At 43.8% G+C, this 13,582-nt stretch overlaps 1 protein-coding gene across 1 annotated transcript in view; it reads right to left on the reverse strand.

Moving 5' to 3' along the window:
- Window positions 1–12,631, reverse strand: part of foxp4 (forkhead box P4) — a 54,017-nt gene extending 41,386 nt beyond the window's left edge. Inside the window, exon 1 of the mRNA XM_053315735.1 lies at window positions 12,458–12,631. Coding sequence (XP_053171710.1) covers window positions 12,458–12,628 — 171 coding nt within the window. The 5' untranslated portion in view covers window positions 12,629–12,631. The remainder of the gene's footprint in view (window positions 1–12,457) is intronic.
- Window positions 12,632–13,582: the final 951 nt, after the last annotated feature.

Genomic DNA, 13,582 nt, shown 5'->3' on the forward strand with positions numbered 1-13,582 from the left:
TCCGTCAGCACTGACTGAGGTCCATTGTTGACGGCCGAAACGAAACAAACCCGTCCCCCTTCTACCCTCTCCTCCTCATCCTCCCCGCAGCCCCCCTAGATAAACAGCCCCCAGGGCAGACAGTGGGCTGTCCTTGGGGGGAAGAGGGAGGAAGGGTAAGGGGGAGGCAGGTGGTATCAGATTTCTTAGCTCTTAGACCAAGAAGAAGAAAGTACAAAAAAAGAAGAAAGGAGAACAAGTGAGGGTGAGTCTGTCCATGACAGAGCTAAACTAGGCTAGACTAAGCGAGTGATTCAGATGTTTCAGCAGTGTCGGACACAACAGATCTCTCCGGTGCCAAACAAGTATCCCCTGTCTGCTTTACTAGCTCAGCACCCTGGGAAGAGACGCTTCTAATGCACCTCTCCTCCACTCCTCTATCCCTGGTGGATAGATACAGGGTGAAGACGTAGAAAAGAGCTTGTCACACCCAGCTGCTTCTCTACAGGCCTGCACGCTTTCTGATTTTGGATCAGTGGGAGAGACTGGGTTCAGAAAGGAGTAGTGGATCTTTTTTCTCCGCACTTATTTCTCTCTATCGCCTTTCTGGAGCGCTGTCATTGAAGCTGAAAGCCAAGCTAAAGCTGCGTCGATGCTGCCGTCCTCCTGGGTCACCCCGGTGATCCCTTGTATCCGTGTGCACTGCGCCTCCTCACTTTGGCACTAAAAACACCTCCAAACTCCAATAAACCCCACTCTTACTTTAATTTACTCCCTCCTTCTTGCTTGGTCTTTGCTACCCTCTACTAGTTTTTCTTGCTCTAAATCTCTCTTATCTTTGATTCCGTCTCTTTCTTTGGATACTCAAAGGGAATCATGATCAGAGAGGAGATGAAACAAGACGGAACAGATGTAACACCGTCTACAAAGCATGGAAATTTGTTAAAAGGATGATGACACTATAGTACCAGTTCACCTGCCTTCGGAGGCTCGGCCAGTATTTACACCCACACGTACTGTACACAAAATCGTTTCACTGAAGAGGTGACAGTTAGCGGGATTGCTGTGTGACTCCGGGGCATATGTGAGTGAAGGCTTGGTTACAGCTATGGTGGAATCTCACATATCGAATACATCACTGTCAGTCACCACAAAAACCAGATTGCTTTCCCAGATCACTCCTACTTTCTTTCTCTCCGTCTATATCACCCGATCTGTCTTGCTCTCACTCGGCCTCTCCATATAATGTATAGCTCACAAAAGTTTGTCTGGCATTTCTCCAAGTATTCCGTCTTTCTTTTGCCCTGCTCCCCTCCCCTCTCCTCTCCAGAAATCTGTTACCCATACCCTTATTCGCCACAGTAAATTCTGAGAGCAGATATGGGTTAGACGGAGGCCTAAAATAGATTGTCCAGGCCTACCAATGGAAACCAAGCTTTGTAAATGCAGCTGTTGGCCTTATGAAGGGACCCTCGCCTTTCCTTGACTGTCAGACAAAAGAACCACCACCATCACCGCAGCTGTGGGACTGAGATAGGTAGCTAAAGGGAAAGCTGCATTTAGGATTAGCACAAAAATATGTAAGGGATTGTTATAATAGATTTTTTGAAAGTAACAATTTAGCAATGAAGATAGCAACCATATACTGTTTTGAATGGTTACTGTAAATTTCTGAGAAGATTGGCAGTCTCATGACTTGTTGTACTTATTAGCCATGGCACAGGTCTGGAAGTTTTTATTCCAACCAAAAATTACAGCAGCTGATTTCACTGACGCTCATATTTTCCACCAGACATTAAATTTAATAGGAAATTTGTTGGATTATGTAAAAAAAGTAAGTACAGTGTGGAAAACGAGGACTTCTGCTGAGCAGGTAGCTTCTTTGTTGTAGTGGGCGAATGTTTTAAAGTAAGTCAGGAAACTGCCCGTATTGCTGTATTGTATAGTATTGTTGTGTGAAACTGAAAAACTAATTGCACTAAATTTGTTTAAGACAACATTTAAGAATTAATTTGTCAAATATAAATTTATTTCAATATAGAATGTAAACCCTTAGTTAGATACTTAAAGTTAGATGCTATGTTTTTAATGTTGGTGTTGTTAAATGCAGAGAGGTACGGAAACAGAGTGATATATATATATGCATTTAGGGCAGATCAGGGGTTTCTAATGGGTAAACATATGGGGGTAAGGGGCAGTCTGAACCAAAGTCTGCTAAAGCCGCTCAATTTCACGGTGGGTTACAAATAAACCATGCTCTGCCAAGACTTCGCCCCTTTCCTCTAACTCTTCCTCACGTATGCCTTCTCTTTTTCTGGTATTAATCAGGTCTTTCCGGCCTCCCACACCAGCTTTCCTGCCATTTGTTTTCGCTCATAGCAACGTGGACTTCAAACCAGTTGTCCACCAATATAAACGGCACTGAGTACCTCAATGTGTTTAGGCCTCTTGCCGCCGAGCTGGAACTATCTGGGACACCTTCAGAAACACTAGCCAGCCGCAATCCCGTTCAGCTATTTAATGTAATGTTTCCGCAATATAAAGGCACCGTTCGAGAGTTGAGGTTTTAAAACAGCTGAAGCAAGCTTCTCTGGGCCCAGACTGACCATTAAAGAGAGGAAAGACCGCGTTCAAGAGCCAATGCAATAAAAACTCGCAAACTCCAAAAGAACTTCAAAATATGCCGTAATGTTTGAAAACCCTGGCCGATTTTAGATTTTTTTTCACATCCTATTTTTCACAAAAGGGACCTGTTCTAAACTCTAGGGACCCTGCCGTTTTCCAGATGGTTCTCTTCAGTTCAAACTGTTTTGTGAAACGAGAAAACCTCTCCCCTTCAACTACGTCCCTACACTCATCTAATGTTTCTATTGATTCACAGGGGTATACGTATGGTCATAAAAAGGAGCTGACTGAATACCCAGGACTGCCTTATATCATGACACAATTCATCATCATACACACACATCTTTGCACATAGAAAAAATCTTTCTAAGGAGATGCTGTCAGCTTTTCTCTGTTAAGTGAGGGGAAAAGGGCATAGAGAGATAGACAATTAAGGATAACGATGAGGTGAGCAGTGACAGAAAGTGAGAGGAACTCCCTTCCTGAAAATATAAAAGCAGCTCCCTCTCTACTTTAGGCCTCATCTCCGTCCAGGCGGCTAATTGATGGCAAATAGCTCTACAGCATTTCCTTACACACATACAGACACACACTCACACACACACAAATACACGTCATACATTATATACACATATGCAGTTTCCCTGTGGTTTTCAACACAGCTCGTTTGGCAAGAGAGGAAGGTCTCACTCCAGACAGACCCAGCCCACAGCGGAAAACACACACACACACACACACGCACACACACACACACACACACACACACACACACACACACACACACACACACACACACACACACACACACACATACACACAGTGTACCTTGTAATATTTAGCCCTCATCTTGTATAAGTTAGAACAGTTAAGTAGTTTGGTCATGCTCCTGGGAAGACAAGGCCACTTAGGTGTTAGGTCTTAGTTGGGTGACCTCCAGAGTTTAAGCTGCTTCTCCTGCCCAACAAGAGCAACTCCTAAGAGGGGAGTCTGTGCAAGGCCAGCCCATGATGAGGATAGCACTAGCCTGGCAACCAGGACTCACACATGGAAACTGTTTAACTGTTATTATTAATAACCCCCCCCCCCCAAAAAAAAGATACTCACACACACGCGCACACACACACACACACACACACACACACACACACACACACACACACGCATATACATATATATATACACATATATAAAACTAATAACACATGCAAGACACTGCCAAGACTCGGCTCAGGAGACAGAGGGAAAACACATACATGCACAAACAGAAACTGTCTGCCATGCATACACAGGCACATACACACATGAAGACAAATGTACACACACAGACGCCTATTGGTTAAACAGAAAAACACGTTCTTAGTCAGTGGCCTGTAAAAGTATTAGCCCGCCTGCCTGCTTTGATGGAAATAAAAGTCTTTCATGTTTTTGGTTCAGAGGGTTTTTACACCTGGTTGTGGCTGTGGAGATGGCGAAGGACACACCCTCACACCCACACGCGCACGCACACACACACACACACACAAACCAGGCACACACAAACACCGGAAGTGGGCAGACTCAAACCAGGCTAGCTGCTGTACAAAAAGTTAAACTTCTAAATAAGCACAAAATCTTTAACTTCCCTAAATGAGAAGCAGGGGTGGGGTGTGTTCCAAAAAGGGGAAATGGAGAAGTGTGTGTGTTGGACTATGTAATTAAGTAAGAAGGTCAATCCACCCATATGTGAATGAGCACATTTGTCAAATTAGAATAACAAATCTGTAACATTTTCTATTCTTTTTTGACAGTCTTATTTTGAGCAAGCAACAAAGGCATTCAGACAGGGTTGATTTATAAGTTTATCCAAATTAAACATTAAATTGTCATTTGAAGCATTGTTTTTTTCAAAAATTTCTATTCTAATAATTAAACAAAAATAAAGTTTTACTCATATATTTTCTTCATACTGTATGTTCGTATTACTTATGGAAAACATAATTGACAAGATGACAAATACATTCTGTCTGTCAGGTGAAAAAAGGCCATCCTGCACTGCTCTAGAGTTTGAGAAAAAAGGACAGAGAACGAAAGACAGAGAGAAGAGCTACATTCCTCTCCTCCCTGTTGACTCTAATCTCTCCTTTAAAATTGCTCACACAAAGAACCAGCACAGACTAGCTAATTAGCAACACTTTAGGCCTGTGCAGCTATTGTGTGCGTGGTGTGTATATGCGTGAGTTCATTGTGTGCATCCCAGGCTCTCAACTGTTTCCACGGTAACTACTTGCCTAGCAGCCTTGTAAGCGTTGCACATTTTGTCTTTATTCTTTACTTTCTCTTGTGCCCCTCTTGGTGTCCATCTCTTTCTGTGAGTCCGGAGTGGGGGAATGAAGGAGTAAGGACTTTAAGAAAAGAGAGGAGACTTTGACCAAGAAATGAAGACTTTGTGTGACCTGTGTGAGTGTGTGTGTGGGGTGTGGTGGGGTCGTTAACTAATGGTCTCTTGTTTGAGTGCTTTGGCTCTAATGAACTCTGAAACAGTGTATCTAAGCACATGTCAATTAAAATTTCTGCTGTTTGGTATAGAAAGTGATAGACAGTGACCAACAGGAACAAGCACCCACCCGCCCACGCACACATTCATACAAACACAGTGTCACTAAAATAGGTCACGCAGCTTTGCCTGCTGACCTATGACCTCTTAAGAAGGCTTCAGTCACCATGGTAATACCCCCTAACGAGTGAGAGCCAACAATCAACTTTTTCACCCTCAGAAGGCAGAAACTTTCTCTGTGTCCACCGCTGCGCATGTGTGAGTGTGTGCATGCGTGTGTTATTTACCTGACAGCGCAGCCAGGCCTACCAAATGTAAGTGCTTCCAAACACTCCCATGGCAACCAAACCCAACCTAACCCCTTTGGGTGCCCGGGGATGTGTGTATAACTCAGTCTCCACAACAGAGACAAGACACACACATATACACATCCTTTTTCTTCTGTTGGTATCTGTCTATTCTTGTCTTTGAGCCTCTTGGCTGGTTTGGTCGACCAACCGTGACTGTGTCCACGCTGGCTGATCTGGCCTGGTGGGCCATGTCTACCATCCATCTAATATTTATATTATATTTATATTTAATATTTATTCCGTGAGACTTGTAGTCTTGTAGCATGATTCTGTGAATCACTGAAGAAAATAAGCTGTATTATAAAGTATATTTACAGTTAAGGCAAGTCAATGTACAAACTATGACATGTTCTTACCTATGGTTTACTTTCACTATTACTATGATTTCAGAAACTTTGTGAGCCCCAAGAACATTGCACTGTAATTAGAGAATGGAAGTGTGTATGGAAGTCATAGCGCAGAGAAACACAAAAGGAGAGGAATTGAAAGGACGTCAATAGTGAGAACTAAATTCTGCTCTCCAACTCTCACTCAGTGGATTCCCCAACACTCAATGGCCTGGCTGGAAAAAGCAGTAAAACAAAATTTATGGATGCTCATAAATACAACATCTCAGCATCTCAGAATTAGGTCTCAATGTGTGAAAGAAATGAGGAAGGGGAGTCCTGTGAAAAACATTACTGACCACAAGATTTGTGCCTATGTGCAGGTGTGTTTGTGGCATTGTGTGTTTACATGGCTGAACTGGCAAAGTGTATGTTATAAAGTGTGTCTATGTCTTCCACAACCCATAACTGTAAAAGTAGTGTAAAGAAAATATGGATGACTAAAATTGGAATATTCAGCATGTAATATTATTTATCAATCAGCATAAGGAGATTTGTGTATAAAGAGTCAGGAGACAGATGAAGTGAGCTGCTGGTGCTTTTAAAACTCTTAGAAGGAAACAGAAGGGTCATTACGTCACTGTGTAGCTGGTGAACGCACAACTGTGTCACACTTGAAAGCTCTCAGCGCAATTTGGGCAGTGGTGCGTGATAAGGAGACTGCTCTTTTGCCTCTTCCCTCTCAATTTTACTAGGTGATGGAGACACTGGTATGTTGGTGTTATTATTTATTTAATCTTATGTACATGTGATTGAGGTTGGTAAGTTAGCTAAACTATGATAATACCCTAATTGAGCTCGTTGGCTAACTATAATCTACAGTTCCTGATATGGCGATCAGGCATTTCTTTGTGTAGTGTGCTCTTTCATTTGGTAGAGGCATTTCTTCATCAAAAGTGATGTAGATTTGTTGGGCTTTAGATTGCTTCTCCATGCATCTCCCATAGGTTTCAATAGAACTGGCACCAAGCAGAGCATTAGAAAGTTGGTATTATGATGTAACGACCCTTACTTCTTTTATAGTTTCCTTGGACTCCTAGAGGAAGTTGGTGTTCTTTAGGTCTCTTTGTATCGCTGCAGTAACAGCAGTGGGTGTTCTGTGATGCTAGGCAACCTAACTGGCCCCTCCTCTGTCTCAGCATGACCTCTGGTGACCTGTGAACTACACTGACCTCAGACATAAAGACGACGGCCTGGGCCAGATCGAGGGAAAGCTTTTAGGAGGTGACAGCACTCAGAGAGAGAGGCCTGGGACTGATTTACTGGCCCGCACACACGACAGACGGACATACATACACACACACACACACACACACACACACAGGTTACGCATGTAGACAGACAGACAGGAACATGCACACAAAGACACACATGGGGTATAACCTGTCATGCAGATGCACATAATGTAATTAAAGAAAATGTGTCTGAAAATGTCATTTTTCTTCACCTCCTCCTCTTCTTCACTAGCTACCTCTTCACCTCCATCTCCTCTGCACTCCTCTGACCTGAAATTGAACTCTAGCGGAGAGCTGGAGGTCAAACGGGACATAACTGTCCCAGTGACCAGCATTCACCTCCCATAATTTAACAACGCAAAGCATCGGAAGCCATAGAATCACATATGTCTCAAAGGCTCCCCACTTCCATCCATACAGACCATAATTACTGAGTCTAGCCAATCTAACAGGAAGCCATACGTTATCTGAATCATCCTGCGTCTGTTAACATGCACACCAGCCTCATACATCTGTCCGCAAAAGCACTCACCGCATCAAACCCAAATGTGTGCTCTCGCGCATACATACACACAAAACAGCTATCTTTCATCAGTGTTTGTGTATATTTGAGATCTGTATCGGTTCCCCCTGATCTCCAGTCATCACTTTGGCTCCTTAATTACACCCTTCATTAACTCACATCAGCTCTGTGCATGTGTGTAAACGCCTGTGTGTATGTGAGAGAGAAAGAGATAAAAACAAAGATTGTTAGTAATGCGTACTGTGTGTGTGTGTGTGTGTGTGTGTGTGTGTGTGTGTGTGTGTGTGTGTGTGAAAGTATGGGAGGAAAAAAAGGAAAGCCTGAGGAACAAATAGAACATGACAAATGGGAGTTGGGATCGAAGCTCCAAACCAATTTCTAAAGCTGCCTTTTTCTCAACCAATGTTCCTTTTAAAACCCTTAGGGAAAGGAGACCACCACTACAATCTGCCTCTCACTTTCTATTTGTACGTAAGAGCAAGTTGAGGGCAAGAAAGAGAAAAGGATAGTGAGAAATAGGGAAAACCCCTCACTGGCTCGTTTAGCCGACCGATGAGTGGCACTCTTAAGAGGAAACGGCACCTTTTTGTCACCATCCCTCTCTCTTTCCTCTCCCTCCTACTTTTCCCTCTCTCTCTTCCCGTCATCACCAGTCCGTTACTACTGTAGCTGCTGGAACACCGGGAGTGATTAATTGATGGCGAGGGAAAAGGAGGAGACAGAAAAGGGTGAGAATAGTAGAAGGAGGAGTAACGGCGTTCAAAGTGCGGACTCACATCTGCAAAAAAAAAAAAAAAAGGCGGGGGGGATGTAAAGAAAAGGAAAGAATCGAAGACACCTGGTTCTCGTCAGAGCACCCTCCACCCAGACACACACACTCACAACACTTTGAGGTTTGTTAGGATTTATCCTGCTTACATTTCTCCTCTGCTATGCATCATTTCATGTCTACACCCATGCCCGGCACCTCAACAAAGTGCCATACACTCTCCGCTGCACTCTCACTTTTCCACCTCTCCCTCCTTTCGTCCTATAACTCCATTCTTTGTTTCCCCTCCTTACCTCCCTCCTCTACTCCCCTCAATGATGGGGCAGAGCTGGTCTTCGCCCCCTCTTCCCTTTCTTCCTTCTCTCTTCCCTCTCTCCTGCTCTGTTCTTTCTGGGGAGGCAGACAGGCCACATTCCACAGGGAGGCCCAGGCGCCCTTTTCTGACACGTCTCAGCGTTACACCCCTCCCTCATCCCTCTATTCCTGCTCTCTGGCCCACCAATGCCCCCCACCCCTCTTCCCCCTATGTGCTGCCTCTTTGCCCCTCCTGTTACCTTCATTGCCTCTGGCTGTATGTCCCATCTCCTCAATCCCTCCTTTTATCTCACCCACTTGCCCATTTGGTAGCTGACCATCATAGCTTCACTTGTGATCAATCAATTAATCAATCAACCAATCATTCATTCTTTCAATTGGTCTATCTGTCTGTCTATCTATCCATCTATGAGGAAAAAAAGAAAAAGAGAAAGAGACAGAGAAAGGACAGAGACAGAAAAAGAGGAAAAGACGCATGGAAAGATGGAGACAGTGAGACAGAAGACAGAGAGAGGCCAGAGGAGGGGTTTGACGGCTGGAGATGGCTGTGATTTCTCTCAGGTTCCCAAGGGGCCCAAGGAAAAGACGGCTTTGTGTTCTGACAACACCGCGCTGTCAGGATTTCTGTGTGTGTGCGCGCGCGAGTGTGTGTGTGAGTTCGTCTGTGTGTCTTTTCTGCTCGACTGCACACTGGCATGGTGTTTAAGCACCAACACTAGTCTGCACTACACCTTCAGGTGAGAGACTCAAGCGTGGAGGAGAAAGGAACAAGAGGAGGAGGAGGTATATCCAGGACTTTCAGGGTCGAAGCATGGGAGCAGGTCCTTTTACAACGTTGTCAGGTAACCAGTGTCAGTGTAGGGGCTGTCTGTACCAGACGATATTGATTTTATGAGTATATGGCTCTGTGGTCAAAAAGCAATACCACACCAAAACTTCATTCAAGAAGTGTGATGGAACAAGGGAGGAAAAAGTATAAGACCCTTGTAGACAGAGAAATGTATCTGCAGGTCTCAGGTGATTTAGGACAGTCACTGCATTTTACAGGAAATCTTACCTGACATGTAAGTTGATTTAAAACCAAAACAAAATAAAGCTCAAAAATATTTAGCATATTCCACAAAACCTGTTTTGTATTAATTTAAAAGGGGACATGCAAAAAAATCTGAAAAAAGAAAGCCTACAAATAAAGTATTTTTCAATGTCCTGAATTTTTAAAAAGTAGATTTTGTTGGACTTTTAAGTGGAATGAACTGAGAAGAAAAATGAGCATGAGTGATACAAAAAAAAGAGAAAAAAATCAGCTGGTTGTGATATCAGAGTAGCCACTCAACAGTGCTCACTGGTACAGAACTCCTATCTTCTCCAGGGGGTGAGGGAGTGTGAGAGGGCGAGAAGAGGGGCGTACGAGGGCAGCCAAAGGCTGGTAATACTGAGAGAGAGAGAGCTGATAGGGACACACACTCACAAGTGTAACTACCACCCCATCCAACATGTATGTAAAGAAAGGAGAAAATATAATAATAGTCATTCAAAGTTGGACAACCCTGACATGACAATTTTCAGGTTTATAAAAATTACACTCATAAATTCACCTGCCTCTATTCACCTATCTATCATGTGTCTATAGTGTGTGTTAGTGGGAATGAGATTATATCATGATTTAGAGTATTCCTATACACTACATACTGAACTGAAGAGGAAATATATCCATAAAATGTCCAAAACTCAGTGATCAATTATATTTACTTTTAACAGAAAACAGTGTTACTGCTGAAAAAAATAACCATAGAACAGGAAGAACCCACCTCTGCCTCATCGCAACTTGGATATTTTCAATCTGTGTGAATTAAGTTTAACAGAAAGCTCTAAAGTAGATTACTACAATAAATGACTGTGTATTTACTGCTATAGTACGTATGTGGATGTATCATTTTTGCGAGGTGGGGTTGGGATCTGGAGGAAAGGTTGTGCTTGTCTTTCATGGTCCACAGCGGATAGAAGGAAAAAGAAGTACAGTGAGAGAGAGGAAGAGAAAAAGATGGAAAGAGAGAGGGAGGTATGTTTGTGGTTGGTAACCCGCTCAAGAGAGGAAATACCAGTGTGCGCACACACGCACACACACATATACACACACACAGGTGCAAAAACATAGAGAGCAGAGACCCGTCCGAGAGAATAAAGACCTGCTTTGTGTGAGCTACAGGTTTGGTGTTTATGTGTGTGCATTTGTGCATAGCTGTGTGTATGTGTGTGTCCTCGGCTGGAGGTTGCTGAGGAAGCAGGGTGAGGATGCAGTCAAGGGAAGGAGGGAGGGAGAGCAGGACAGGAGTAAAGGGCCTTGAGTGTTCTTCATTCACCTAAGGCTCCATCATTATAATTAGGGGGAATAATTTTAGCAGCAGGGAGGAAACCCTGATTTTTTCCCCCTGGGTTCCCTACTAGAAACTCAGCTGGTGTCGGAGAGCCCAGAACTCACACTGACCCTCATTGATGAGCCTACCAAACCCCTTCCTCCTCAAACAGCCAGTATATCAGAAAGGGAGAATAAAAAAAAATATGTCTCTGTTAATCTCTACAGCAAATGCCACATCAGTGACCGAAAAGCATGAATCAGTGAGTTTCCATCATTAGATGACAACACTCTGCGGACATTCTTGCGCGGTTATGGGCAAATGACTAATGTAGAGACCTTTTGGATAAAAACACATTTTAAAATGATCTGCACTGTATGAATGTGTGTGTGTGTGTGTGTGTGTGTGCGTGTGTGCGTTTGGTGTGTGTGTGTATGTGTATTATGTGCGAAGGCTGAGGTCCTTCAGAGAGCAATCAGAAAAGAGCTATGTGGATTTTTGGGGGAATGAGAAATAAAATGTAGAATTTCATCCAAGAAGTTCCGGGAAGTTTGGAAATTCCATTTGACGCAGTGGCCAGTGTGTGTGTGTGTGTGTGTGTGTGTCTGTGTGTGTGTGTGTGTGTGTGGGTGTGTGTGTGTGTTTGTGTATGGAGAGATGATATTGTGTGTGGAGGGGGGACTGACGCACAGGAGGCAAGATAAATACCACAACTGGAGACACTACACGCTGACGTGTCAAACACATACAAACACTGCTTCATGGATCACTTAAAAAATAAAACAGAGGGACACAGAACTATGACACACACACAGACTCTTTTTACATCTGAACACTGCATCAAATGTGTGTTTGCCTTTCATTCTGAGAATGTGTATGTTTGACCCACCACAACAGGAGAAAATTGCTTCTCTCACCTAGGCAGAACTTAAACATCAGGTATGTGTCATTTTTCTCATACAGTAAGGTGTAATAACATATCAGTGGGAGCCTCACGTGTATGAATAATTCGGTTGAACTTTATCCCAGTGTCATTAGTTGGCACATTATGAACAGTGGATAATTAAAGCAACAACAAGCCAACCTGTCAGAACTTTTCACCTTTTGCACATGTAAGACTGACAAGTCCCAGAGTCTGGCTGACTGCGTGTTGTCACATCTGTACATTATGTAACGGCTTGGTGTGTACATGCTGTTCTAGACAATGTACTGTACATATGCTCATGAGTTGCACAAGTGTGAGGTGTTGCAAAACAAGTCTCACAAGCATGTACATACAGGTACATGTAAACATAATGTCAAGTGCATGCATAACATGCGCACGAAAACACGCAAATGCCCAAATGCATGGGCGTATTTGCTGCATACACACAGACACACACAAACACCTGTTGCTGTTGCAGGTGCAGTAAGTCGACTGGGCTGATCTCTCCATTCGTGTCTCCGTTAGATCCGCCCTCTCTACCTCCCCCTCCATCTGACTGGCTGCTGAGGCTGCTGACTCCGTTCTGACTGGACGGCGTTGTTCGAATGGTCTCAGAGGCTGATTCCACCATCATCACTGGCACCTGAGAACAGAAAGGCAGAGGGGGGGTTGAGGGGCAAGACAACACGCAGATTGAACAAAAGTGACCTGGGTAGTTTGAGCAGAAAGCCTGCTCCCATCTGAGTGAACAAACAAGGCAGGAAACTAAAGCAAGCACACGCAGAGATAGAGAAGTGAATTGTGTGTGTGTGTGTGTATGTGTGTGTGTGTGTGTGTGTGTGCACGCGCACGTGTATTTTCTGAAAAGGGCTTTTGGTTGTGAACCACCCACACAAAAACATGCCCAAGTGGCCACAAAGCAACACCTGAAGCAGATACTTTTTTGTCTGCATGTAAATGTGCGTACACATGGATTAGGATCAGACGTGCAGCAAATCTAAACTGACAAGGCTGTTAATACTCCGCTATATAGTTAAATAACACACACATTTCTCTAATAATCAGAGGTGGCATGTGTGCGCTGTGTGTGAGACATGAGCAGGTTGGTCTTTGAGAGAGATCTGTTTGATGCACCTTCATAGGGCCTCTCTAATTAGAGCGTGTTCCTTCCACAAAACCAGACAAAATGCGCCGTTCCTGGATGTGTTGTTGTTTTTTGAGAAACAACGCCTCGCAAACACACAGGAGCATTTGCCATCGTTAGGAGCTGGAGCGTGGGAGAGAAGAGACACAGAGACACACGCGTACGTGCACACGGAGCACACACAACTGAGCAGCTAATACAAAACAAAACAAACCTTCATACAAGCACGCAGGCTGTGAACCTCTAATGACAAGCTCAATCTCGTCTTTCTGCCTCATCCAGTTTTAGAAATTAACACACACAAGCGCATAGTTTTAGAGGGAAAGTTCTATTGCTTTTATTTCAGCAACCCTGAGTGGGTACACAAAACGCCATCGAGGCATTCTACCCGCCGCCTGTGTGTGACTGTGTGTGTGATTGCCTACGTTTTTCAGAGGCACACAG

This window comes from Scomber japonicus, chromosome 3, assembly GCF_027409825.1.
Source record: "Scomber japonicus isolate fScoJap1 chromosome 3, fScoJap1.pri, whole genome shotgun sequence".
Taxonomy (NCBI): domain Eukaryota; kingdom Metazoa; phylum Chordata; class Actinopteri; order Scombriformes; family Scombridae; genus Scomber; species Scomber japonicus.